Source organism: Salmo salar, chromosome ssa14 (genome assembly GCF_905237065.1).
Source record: "Salmo salar chromosome ssa14, Ssal_v3.1, whole genome shotgun sequence".
Taxonomy (NCBI): domain Eukaryota; kingdom Metazoa; phylum Chordata; class Actinopteri; order Salmoniformes; family Salmonidae; genus Salmo; species Salmo salar.
This window is the reverse complement of record NC_059455.1, coordinates 46,328,260-46,341,471: the sequence shown is the minus strand read 5'-3', so window position 1 is coordinate 46,341,471 and position 13,212 is coordinate 46,328,260. Positions and strand designations below refer to the sequence as shown.

General features: G+C 44.1%; 1 protein-coding gene across 2 annotated transcripts in view; it reads right to left on the bottom strand.

The window, feature by feature from the left end:
- Nucleotides 1-13,212, bottom strand: part of scn12aa (sodium channel, voltage gated, type XII, alpha a) — a 122,619-nt gene that overhangs the window by 19,140 nt on the left and 90,267 nt on the right. For both annotated transcript variants that reach the window (XM_014141417.2, XM_045694475.1), the window contains one exon: nucleotides 8,694-9,134. In XM_014141417.2, the coding sequence (XP_013996892.2) occupies nucleotides 8,694-9,134 (441 nt within the window). The remainder of the gene's footprint in view (nucleotides 1-8,693; nucleotides 9,135-13,212) is intronic.

Below are 13,212 nucleotides of genomic sequence, written 5' to 3'. Positions count from 1 at the left end.
GAATTATGTATTAATAACATCAATCTGTGACATTTCTGTGACATAAAGTGCACACATCAAGCATTGAGTCAACACATACATTTCAACCGTTAAATGGTGAGAGTTGACTTCCTGAACAGCGTAATTCTATGTCTCCGATTTGTCATCCAGACCTAGGTTCAAGTACTATTCCAAATAATTTCAAATAGGATTGTCTTCATATACAAACATAATAGTCCCAAAATGTCAAACCCCGCCCATCTGGCACTCCAGACAGGGCTAAAACAAATGCTGAAAGTATTTGAAAGTTATGGTTCAGAGTTCAGGCTGTGCTGTCATCTAATGCTACAGTTAGGGTTCAGGGTTCAGGCTGTGCTGTAATCTAATGCTACACTTAGGGTTCAGAGTTCAGGCTGTGCTGTAATCTAATGCTACAGTTAGGGTTCAGAGTTCAGGCTGTGCTGTAATCTAATGCTACAGTTAGGGTTCAGAGTTCAGGCTGTGCTGTCATCTAATGCTACAGTTAGGGTTCAGAGTTCAGGCTGTGCTGTAATCTAATGCTACAGTTAGGGTTCAGAGTTCAGGCTGTGCTGTAATCTAATGCTACAGTTAGGGTTCAGAGTTCAGGCTGTGCTGTAATCTAATGCTACAGTTAGGGTTCAGAGTTCAGGCTGTGCTGTAATCTAATGCTACAGTTAGGGTTCAGAGTTCAGGCTGTGCTCTAATCTAATGCTACAGTTAGGGTTCAGGGTTCAGGCTGTGCTGTAATCTAATGCTACACTTAGTGTTCAGAGTTCAGGCTGTGTTGTAATCTAATGCTACAGTTAGGGTTCAGAGTTCAGGCTGTGTTGTAATCTAATGATACAGTTAGGGTTCAGAGTTCAGGCTGTGCTGTAGTCTAATGCTAAAGTAAGGGTTCAGAGTTCAGGCTGTGTTGTAATCTAATGATACAGTTAGGGTTCAGAGTTCAGGCTGTGCTGTAGTCTAATGCTAAAGTAAGGGTTCGGGGATCAGGTTGTGCCGTGACCTCTGCCTTCCTGTCACCAAGAAGTCTTAGTACAGGTCTGATGAGATTTCACTGTGTAGTAATGGAAACATATTTCACACGCTTTACTGGGATTATTGGGACAGAGGTGCTGCTGCAATCCAATAAAACGAAAGCGTAATCCAGCATTAAAGAATGTGTGTGTGTGTGTGTGTGTGTGTGTGTGTGTGTGTGTGTGTGTGTGTGTGTGTGTGTGTGTGTGAGAACTGGAGACAGGATTATTGTCGGTATCATTCTTAGGGCTGAAAGAGGAACAGAGGGAATCTGCTCTGGCAGCATTTAGATAGAATCAGGGTTATACTATGGTCAATAGTAAAGGATCAGAGATGATCACTTCACCAACATCAGTGTGTGCGCACACACACACACACACACACACACACACACACACACACACACACACACACACACACACACACACACACACACACAAACACAAAGTGTGAGCAAATACATAATATGTCATTGCCTTTCAGTAAGACTTGCTGATTTTCAATCACTGAAGAAAATGATCAAATCAAATAAGTAACCACAAATCAGCTTCATTAATGATTTAAAAAATAAATAAATAATAAAACCATTTGTTGCTAACTCAAACCGCTGGTCGTTTTTTGGTGTGTTTTAAAGTCATTTTTTTACTGCAGCACTGCTGATGTCAGATAGGCTGCTGATGTCAGATAAGCTGCTAGGTGCCAGATAAACTGCTAGGTGCCAGATAAACTGCTAGACGCCAGATAGGCTGCTAGACGCCAGATAGGCCGCTAGACGCCAGATAAGCCGCTAGATGCCAGATAGGCTGCTAAACGTCAGATAGGCTGCTAAACGTCAGATAGGCTGCTAGACGCCAGATAGGCTGCTAGACGCCAGATAGGCTGCTAGACGCCAGATAGGCTGCTAGACGCCAGATATGCTGCTAGACGCCAGATAGGCTGCTAGACGCCAGATAGGCTGCTAAACGTCAGATAGGCTGCCAGATGCCAGATAAACTGCTAGATAAACTGCTAGATGCCAGATAAGCTGCTAGACGCCGGATAGGCTGCTAAACGCCAGATAGGCTGCTAAACGCCAGATAAGCTGCTAGATGCCAGATAAGCTGCTAGATGCCAGATAGGCTGCTAGATGCCAGATAAACTGCTAGATAAACAAATAGATGCCAGATAAGCTGCTAGACGCCAGATAGGCTGCTAAACGCCAGATAGGCTGCTAGACGCCAGATAGGCTGCTAAATGCCAGATAGGCTGCTAAATGCCAGATAGGCTGCCAGATGCCAGATAGGCTGCTAGATGCCAGATAGGCTGCTAGACGCCAGATAGGCTGCTAGACGCCAGATAGGCTGCTAGACGCCAGATAGGCTGCTAGACGCCAGATAGGCTGTTAGATGCCAGATAGGCTGTTAGATGCCAGATAGGCTGCTAGACGCCAGATAGGCTGCTAAACGCCGGATAGGCTGCTAAACGCCGGATAGGTTGCTAGACGCCAGATAAGCTGCTAGACGCCAGATAGGCTGCTATACGCCAGATAGGCTGCTAGACGCCAGATAGGCTGCTAAACGCCAGATAGGTTGCTAGACGCCAGATAAGCTGCTAGACGCCAGATAGGCTGCTAGATGCCAGATAGGCTGCTAGATGCCAGATAGGCTGCTAGACGCCGGATAGGCTGCTAAACGCCATAGGCTGCTAGATGCCAGATAGGTTGCTAGACGCCAGATAAGCTGCTAGACGCCAGATAGGCTGCTAGACGCCAGATAGGCTGCTAGACGCCAGATAGGCTGCTAGATGCCAGATAGGCTGCTAGACGCCAGATAGGCTGCTAAACGCCAGATAGGCTGCTAAACGCCAGATAGGCTGCTAGATGCCAGATAGGCTGCTAGATGCCAGATAAACTGCTAGATAAGCTGCTAGATGCCAGATAGGCTGCTAGATGCCAGATAAACTGCTAGATAAGCTGCTAAATGCCAGATAGGCTGCTAGATGCCAGATAAACTGCTAGATAAGCTGCTAGATGCCAGATAGGCTGCTAGATGCCAGATAAACTGACAGATAGGCTGCTAGACGCCAGATAGGCTGCTAGACGCCGGATAGGCTGCTAGACGCCAGATAGGCTGTTAGATGCCAGATAGGCTGTTAGATGCCAGATAGGCTGCTAGATGCCAGATAGGCTGCTAGATGCCAGATAGGCTGCTAAACGCCAGATAGGCTGCTAAACGCCGGATAGGTTGCTAGACGCCAGATAAGCTGCTAGACGCCAGATAGGCTGCTAGACGCCAGATAGGCTGCTAAACGCCGGATAGGTTGCTAGACGCCAGATAAGCTGCTAGACACCAGATAGGCTGCTAGACGCCAGATAGGCTGCTAGATGCCAGATAGGCTGCTAGACGCCAGATAGGCTGCTAAACGCCAGATAGGCTGCTAGAAGCCAGATAGGCTGCTAGACGCCAGATAAGCTGCTAGACGCCAGATAGGCTGCTAGACGCCAGATAGGCTGCTAGACGCCAGATAGGCTGCTAAACGCCGGATAGGCTGCTAAACGCCAGATAGGCTGCTAGACGCCAGATAGGCTGCTAGACGCCAGATAGGCTGCTAAATGCCAGATAGGCTGCTAGATGCCAGATAAACTGCTAGATAAGCTGCTAGATGCCAGATAGGCTGCTAGATGCCAGATAAACTGCTAGATAAGCTGCTAGATGCCAGATAGGCTGCTAGATGCCAGATAAACTGCTAGATAAGCTGCTAAATGCCAGATAGGCTGCTAGATGCCAGATAAACTGCTAGATAAGCTGCTAGATGCCAGATAGGCTGCTAGATGCCAGATAAACTGCTAGATAAGCTGCTAGATGCCAGATAGGCTGCTAGATGCCAGATAAACTGCTAGATAAGCTGCTGAATGCCAGATAAGCTGCTAAATGCCAGATAAGCTGCTGAATGCCAGATAAGCTGCTAGATGCCAGATAGGCTGCTAAACGCCAGATAGGCTGCTAGATGCCAGATATACTGCCAGATAAGCTGCTAGATGCCAGATAGGCTGTTAGATGCCAGATAAACTGCTAGATAAGCTGCTGAATGCCAGATAAGCTGCTAGATGCCAGATAAGCTGCTAGATGCCAGATAAACTGCTAGATAAGCTGCTAGATGCCAGATAAGCTGCTAAATGCCAGATAGGCTGCTAGATGCCAGATAAACTGCTAGATAAGCTGCTGAATGCCAGATAAGCTGCTAGATGCCAGATAAGCTGCTAGATGCCAGATAAACTGCTAGATAAGCTGCTAGATGCCAGATAAGCTGCTGAATGCCAGATAAGCTGCTAGATGGCTTTTTTTCCCTTCTAATTTCCATTTTGCCCAGAAGCCTCTAATTCTGGAGTGGAGCGGGCAGGGAGCAGGGCACACCAGGGATAGAGGGCACGAGGAAGAGGCCAGACTGCTGCCCGGCCGCCCCGGCAACCAACCCTGCCCACCCCGCTCTGGCGTCCACCCTACCCCACCATGCCCAGCTCCCCCCGCCCCGCCCCGCCCCACCCTGCCCTGCCATGCCGTGCCAACCCCGCTCTGCTCTGTCCACTCTGACTATTTAATCTGCAGGGCCTGGGCAGCTCTACCACTACAGTTCTATAGCTCTACAATTTAACATCTGCCCCACTGCAGACTGATGCTGCCTGCCAACCCTGCATCAGGATTTAAAGAAAGAGAGGGATGATGAGAGACAGAGGGAGAGAAAGAGAGAGCGAGAGAGCGAAAGATAAAGAGAGAGAGAGAGAGAGAGAGAGGGGGGAGAGATATAGAGAGCGAAAGAGAAAGAGAGAGACAAGATTGACTCAATGAGGGGCTTATTAAGGCTTAATGCCGAGGGAAATACATGCTGCAGTCGGTGACATTGTGTTAATTACCTAAGAGGTGAATATTAGTCAATCTAAGAGAAGCAAAAAGCCACTTCCATTAATTTAATGTGAGACAGTTTTCTTTGTAGCCCAGCGCTGTGCTTTCTGAGAAGATGTTTTCAGGCTTAATCACATCTGAAGGCCCTGGCTGGCGTGCGTGTACGTGTGAGTGTGCGTGTGTGTGTGTGAATGCCAACTAGTATCAACTCACAACACGACCCACAGAGACCAGATACAGACGGGCTTTTTCAAAGCATCATTCCACTAGTTTCTACAGTGCTAGAGGCGTCACTGCAGTCCCTGGTTCAAATCCAGACATCTGGCCGTGATTGGGAGTCCCATAGGACGGCACACAATTGGTCCAGCGTCGTCTGGTTTTGACCAGGGTAGGCCGTCATTGTAAATAAGAATTTGTTCTTAACTGACTTGCCTAGTTAAATCAAATAAATAAATCTGCAGCCATCATTTTTTGTTTGTCCAGATGAAACCAGTCTGTCAAAAGTTGCTACCTCATGTCTAAATTCTCAAACTAAATACACACTGCAATTCCAAACCTATTTGCTTTGATTTTAAGCCTGACAATACAACAGCTTGTCTTAGCTAACAGCGAAATGTTTGTTTTTGTCTTCATCATTCTAATTCTATTAACGAGGTTCCACATGCATTCCTGTTATTTCCAACAACCAATGAGCAACTCCACCGTAAATCCAGCTGCATATTGAACGTTGATATTGCCGAAAGGCCAGTTTCTCTGGCAATGACGTAGTGGCAAGGAGTGGAACGTCAGCTAAACAGACTGGAACCCCTCCTGGATCAAGGTCTCTGTTGCCTAAATGTTTGTTTTTTTAAACTTTTTTTTTAAATAGCGCCCCTTGGGTGCACTTCCAGTAATACCGTATACCCCGGTATTATACAGAAACGGTAGGAAAATTTGGATACAGCCCAACCATATTTCTGTATAGCGTTGCGTAGCGATTATGAAACTAAATCTGTGTCCTGTCTCCAGGGATCACCTTGTATGCTTGGCTCACAGAATTACCAGATTATATATCCGGAATACCTCCATTCTGCCCCGCGTCCATCTATTCTACAGTACTACCCACTTCCTGTAATCTACCATATGACCCGCCCCCCTGCAGCTCATTGATCCCTGTCCTCACTCTCACTTTTGAGTGACATGAGCAGCTGCCAATCTGGTACAGTTCACCATGGCACTGATGTGTAAGTGTATCTGAGGTTACTAGGGAGACTCGGGACTGGCGAGGTTCGGGACTGGGGACACTCAGGACTGGGGACACTTGGGACTGGGGACACTTGGGACTAGGGATGCCCAGGACTGGGGAGGCTTGGGACTGGGGACATTCTTGACTGGGGATGCTCTTGATTGTGTCTTTCATCATAAAAGTCCTATGACCAAGATCAAGTTAGTATATTTATACACGCAGTGGGGTCAGAAATGACTGGCAGCCTTGATGAAGATGAGCAATAATACAATTGTTCAGAGAAAGAGATTTTGTTTAACAAGTAATACCTTTTTTCAGAAAAAAAAGGTAGGGGTCAAAATGATTGACACCTCTAAAGAAATAGTAAAAAATGTAGTATTTGGTCCCATATTCCTAGCATGCAATTTCTACATCAAGCTTGCATTTGGATGCATTTGCAGTTCGTTTTGGTTGTGTTTCAGATTATTCTGTTTTGGGGGTTATGATCTTTGACCCTCTGTAACTTTCTCAGTCATCATTATTTATGATTCATTCAGGATAATCTGTAATCCTGGTAGCATCCACATGAATGTAGAAGTGTTTAGAAACATATTCTATTCTTATTTACAATTAAAAGTGACTCCAAAATGACACAATACATTATTTATCATTCATGTCTATTGGGCACAAAAGATTCTGAAACACGACCAAAACAAACAGCAAATGCATCCAACAAGTTTGTAGAGTCACCAGCTTGATGTAAACATTGCATGCTATGAATGTGGGACCAAATACTAAACGTTTGACTACTTAATTTATAAGAATCTTTAGGGGTGTCAATTGTTTAAAGAAATATCTTTCTCTAAGCAATTGAATTAGCATAAAATAATATAATTTCCCCTATAGCTCAGTATTTTAACCTGTTAGGGCTAGGGGGCAGTATTGACATGGCTGGATAAAAAACGTACCCGATTTAATCTGGTTACTACTCCTGCCCAGTAACTAGAATATGCATATAATTATTGGCTTTGGATAGAAAACACTCCAAAGTTTCTAAAACTGTTTGAATGGTGTTTGTGAGTATAACAGAACTCAAATGGCAGGCAAAAACCTGAGAGATTCCTTTACAGGAAGTGGCCTGTCTGACCATTTATTGTCTTTCTTTGACATCTCATTCAATTACAAAGGATCTCTGCGGTAACGTGACACTTCCCACGGCTCCAATAGGCTCTCAGAGCCCGGGAAAAACCTGAATGTCGTCATCCCAGCCCCAGGCTGAAACACATTATCGCCTTTCTCAAGTGGCCGATCAAGGGACAATGGGCATTAGGCGCGTGCACTGGCCGCCCCCGTCTTTGTGTTTTTTCCTCTGTTTGCCGAAAAGGAGATTCCCGGTCGGAATATTATCGCTTTTTTACGAGATAAATTGCATAAAAAATTATTTTAAACAGCGGTTGACATGCTTCGAGGTACGGTATTGGAATATTTAGAATTTTTTTGTCACAAATTGCGCCATGCGCACGACCCTGATTTACCATTTCGGATAGTGTCTGGGACGCACGAACAAAACGCCGCTATTCGGATATAACGATGGATTATTTTGGACCAAACCAACATTTGTTATTGAAGTAGCAGTCCTGGGAGTGCATTCTGACGAAGACAACAAAAGGTAATCAAACTTTTATAATAGTAAATCTGATTTTGGTGAAGGCTAAACTTGCCGGGTGTCTAAATAGCTAGCCCGTGATGGCTGGGCTATGTACTTAGAATGTTGCAAAATGTGCTTTCACCAAAAAGCTATTTTAAAATCGGACATATCGAGTGCATAGAGGAGTTCTGTATCTATAATTCTTAAACTAATTGTTATGCTTTTTGTGAACGTTTATCGTGAGTAATTTAGTAAATTGTTAGTAAATTCCCCGGAAGTTTGCGGGGGGTATGCTAGTTCTGAACGTCACATGCTAATGTAAAAAGCTTTTTTTTTATATAAATATGAACTTCATTGAACAAAACATGCATGTATTGTATAACATAATGTCCTAGGGTTGTCATCTGATGAAGTTCATCAAAGGTTAGTGCTGCATTTAGCTGTCTTCTGGGTTTATGTGACATTATATGCTAGCTTGAAAAATGGGTGTCTGATTATTTCTGGCTGGGTACTCTGCTGACATAATCTAATGTTTTGGTTTCGTTGTAAAGCCTTTTTGAAATCGGACAGTGTGGTTAGATTAACGAGAGTCTTGTCTTTAAATAGCTGTAAAATAGTCATATGTTTGAGAAATTGAAGTAATAGGATTTTTAAGGTATTTGAAAATCGCGCCACAGGATTCAACTGGCTGTTACGTAGGTGGGACGAATTCGTCCCGCCTGCCCTAGAGAGGTTAATTATTTATTTACACTGTCATTATTGCTCATCTTTATCAAGGGTGTCAATAATTTCGGACCTCACTGTATATTTAGTAAGAAAAAAACGTCAAGAACAAATGTACACATTTTGTGCTTTTGGATGCACAAAAAAAAAAACGTTACTTTAGAATAAAAAACACGTGCCTCTTTACTACAGTGTGATCTATAATTTGTGTGATAAGCCTTACCGCTTTGTTGTCCTCGTCCTCTGACGACTCTGTCTCCTCCTCCACCTCTCCTTCCTCAGGGAACTCCACATCCGACTCCCCTGGTGCGATGGGCACGCTGATGGTCAGGTTGGGGTTGGTCATGTAGCTGTCGTCGTCCGGGACCTTCTCTCCGTAGCGTCCGATCACCCCCAACACCCCGACCCCCACCCCACCGTTACTCTCCACGTGATTGGCTACGGGTGTCAGGTTCACAGAAATCTGAACGTCTTTAGTCATGAGACGTCTCTTCTTCAGGTTTCCGTTGAATAGGTCGGAGACGTTCCTCATCAGCCAGGCGAAGCCCGTGTGGATGCGGGCGACGGCGATCTGGATGTTGTTCATCTCTCCGTCCTCGTCGGGAGCTGACAGGTTGTCTGAGCTGAACGAGCTGAGCAGCAGGGCCAAGAACAGGTTCAGCACCTGGGATGGAAAAGGAGAAGGAGACCAGTATAATGGAACAACACAAAAAGGGACAAATTGCTGTATTTTGATCATGTTCAAATTATATATAAGCAGATCAGAGGTAGAGGACTTCTTTAAGACCCTTTGACAACACCTCAGACAATGGTTTTGTCATCAGAATCAAATCCTATAGACGCCCTACAGAGGATTAACCCTGCTCACAGTTCAAACACATACATGCTGCTATGGATCCAAGCAGCATCCCACCTGATCTCCAGTGATCTGCCTGCTCAGAGAGCTACTTGTCATCTAGGCTCCACATACCTCTGCATTGTGTGTTGGGGACATAACCAGTTGGTGTGAGATTATCTGCTATGAGGGAGTCTACTGTTCATTGAGATTGGGGGGGGGCATGAACATGATCTGAGCAGATTGTTGTTGATGGCTGCTCTTTGACCTCCTTGCACCTAAGCAATCTGTTGCTTGTGAACCCTAGAGATCAGGGTTCCACAGCCTCCATATGATTAATGTGTTTCGAGAGAGGGAGGGTTTCTGTCTGTCTGACCATGTACAGCCCAGAGGAGAGCTGGAGGAATCTGAAGGTCAAGCTCGTCGTATATAGCGCCCATTATAACTAGCGTCATAACATCGTATATTGTTGTCCATAATGCGATTTTTAAAAACCCAACGCAGACGTTTTTATTTTAATATCCAAATCATTTCTGGGTAACAATTAAGTACTTTACTGTATTAGTTTTCCATTAAAATGGACAAAAATAAACCAAAACAGCTTTTTTAGCAACAACAAAAAAACAATTAATTCTAACTCTAAAATGTTGCTAGGACTGTCTGTGAGTGGTCTGAGTGGGGAAGGGAAAGGCAGCTAAAAACAATCTGTTATTGGCAGAGGTTTGGAACCTCTCTGCGTTATTTGGTCTATTAACTTACCGCCTGGTGACGTCACCAGGCAACCCAAGCACTCCACTCATGCAAAAATCTGCTAATTAGAAGGTCCTGTGTAGATTAATGACGACAGGAAAGTAAAGGTAAAACAGAACAGGTGTTCGACTAGTGTCCAACAGGATTTGACTTTCTTAAAGCAATGCTCTCTTAAAGCCTGACATGGTTTTAAAACAGTTAACTGATCACAGGTAGGTCAGTCCTGTATATTGGGAGCATTAGACTGTTTCAATATAAAATAGAGCTCTTTGGCCAAGCACACCTGTGGTGGGTTTGACGTCTAAATGAAAAACCATTAGGCCGAAAAGAACCCATACCTACTGTAAAATATGGTGCTGGATCTTTGATGCTATCAGGATATTATTTGCTTCCACTGGTCTTCCACATGAACTTCACCCAGTACCAAGACATTTTTTTTGCCAAAAACCTGGTTGCCTCTGCAAGGAGACTGAAATTTGACGGCAAGTGGATCATTCAACAAGATAATAACCACAAGCACACATCAAAATCCACAAAGAAATTGTTAATTGACCACAAAATCCATCTCCGGTCTTGAAACCCATTGAAAACCTGTGGTTTGAATTGAAGTGGGCAGTCCATAAGAGCAGACAAAGGATATCAAGGATCTGGGAAAGATTATGTATGGAGGAATGGTCTAAGATCCCTCCCAATGTGTTCTCCAATCTCATAAAACACTTTAGAAAAAGGAGAGGTATTCCCCCTTTTTGAGGGGAAAAACATATTACTTCTTCAACTAAATCTCCTTCTCTGAGCAATTGTATTAGTATAAAATAATATCATTTCATTTTCTTCAATTTTATACAATAGCTCAGTATTTGAAGTATTTGTTTTATACAGTCATTTTTGCTCATCTTTATCAATAACTTAGGACACACTGCATGTGGATTGGAAATTACATGCGAAAGCCAGAGCCAAAACCCAGTGAATCTGTGCCGGTCACTCGCTCTCCTTTGGATTTAGCCTGCCTGTGTCCTGGATTACACAAAATGGTTACCTCCAACTTTACTGTAGTCCACTAACGGCAGAAAATGGTACTCAACTTGTTGTACTCGCTCGTAACATTTAAAAAAAATGTGACGTTTTTTCTTTTTTAAATCTGAATTTAATTAAATACTGAAATGGAAAAAATTATTGTCATTATCTCGGGGGAAAAAAACATGAGAAAATGTTGAATGAAAAAAAATACTATCTTTCAAAATGACCCCAGTGATACGGGAAATAGTTGAGGTATGGGACTAGAGAAATGTAACCACTCTTCATTGACAGAGCTATGGATGCAGAGACTGATCATCAATGATGTTAAAAGTATAGTTCTAACCATGTTTTGAGGCTATACAATGTTTGTTTACAAACATTGGAGTAAAACAAGTTTATATGTTGAGTTCTGATGGAATACGACAGTTGAACTAAGCTCTTGAAGCATTTACAAGTTCTATTCTTCAAGAATCAATTGGTATATATCCTTAATTTATAAATCCACAAATGAATGTAGCAACATGCGTATTGTCCCTTTAAAGACTTAATTTAGCTCTGTAATGTACTCCATCCAGCAGCACATCAAGCTGAAGCTATGCAAAATGAACATGGATGAATGAATGAGAGAAATGCCGCTTGCCATCCGGCCGGCCGGCCGAGCAACCACTGGTTGTCTGGAGTTCTGGGAAAAAAGGTTTTGATCTCTTCTCATTAAATGGTAGTTTCCAGGACACAGATGGATAACAAAGCAACATCTGGGTGGCTCAACCAATACTGCATTGCTGTGGCGCCAAGTGACAGCAGTTGTGTATAAACAGAGCCCGTTACTTGGATTAAATGTTTTTTTTATATACACAGTTCCAGTTCTGTACCCTTGCATTACGAAGGTTTTGTTTTATACTATAAAACTAAACTGTCAATACTCGCTGAGTCTGGATATTATACAGTACTGTAGCTAGCTACCACACCGTGCTGTAACGTTCCAACGTCACCTCATCTGATCTTACGTACTGAACAACTTGGATCACACATGTTCAACCCATTAAAATACATTATTTATTACCGCTGGATAAAACATTTAAGCCTTAAGTAGACGTTCTGCAGTATAAATGCTACAACCGCCACTCCACTCCAGTGTGGATATACCAAATGCCACTCCAGTGTGGATATACCAAACGCCACTCCAGTGTGGATATACCAAACGCCACTCCACTCCAGTGTGGATATACTAAACGCCACTCCACTCCAGTGTGGATATACCAAACGCCACTCCACTCCAGTGTGGATATACTAAACGCCACTCCACTCCAGTGTGGATATACCAAACGCCACACCACTCCAGTGTGGATATACTAAACGCCACTCCACTCCAGTGTGGATATACTAAACGCCACTCCACTCCAGTGTGGATATACTAAACGCCACTCCACTCCAGTGTGGATATACAAAATGCCACTCCATTCCAGTGTGGATATACTAAACGTCACTCCACTCCAGTGTGGATATACTAAACGCCACTCCACTCCAGTGTGGATATACTAAACGCCACTCCACTCCAGTGTGGATATACCAAACGCCACTCCACTCCAGTGTGGATATACTAAACGCCACTCCACTCCAGTGTGGATATACCAAACGCCACACCACTCCAGTGTGGATATACTAAACGCCACTCCACTCCAGTGTGGATATACTAAACGCCACTCCACTCCAGTGTGGATATACTAAACGCCACTCCACTCCAGTGTGGATATACAAAATGCCACTCCATTCCAGTGTGGATATACTAAACGCCACTCCACTCCAGTGTGGATATACTAAACGCCACTCCACTCCAGTGTGGATATACTAAACGCCACTCCACTCCAGTGTGGATATACCAAACGCCACTCCACTTCAGTGTGGATATACCAAACGCCACTCCACTCCAGTGTGGAGATACCAAACACCACTCCACTCCAGTGTGGATATACCAAACGCCACTCCACTCCAGTGTGGATATACCAAACGCCACTCCAGTGTGGATATACCAAACGCCACGCCACTCCAGTGTGGATATACCAAACGCCACTCCACTCCAGTGTGGATATACCAAACGCCACGCCACTCCAGTGTGGATATACCAAACGCCACTCCACTC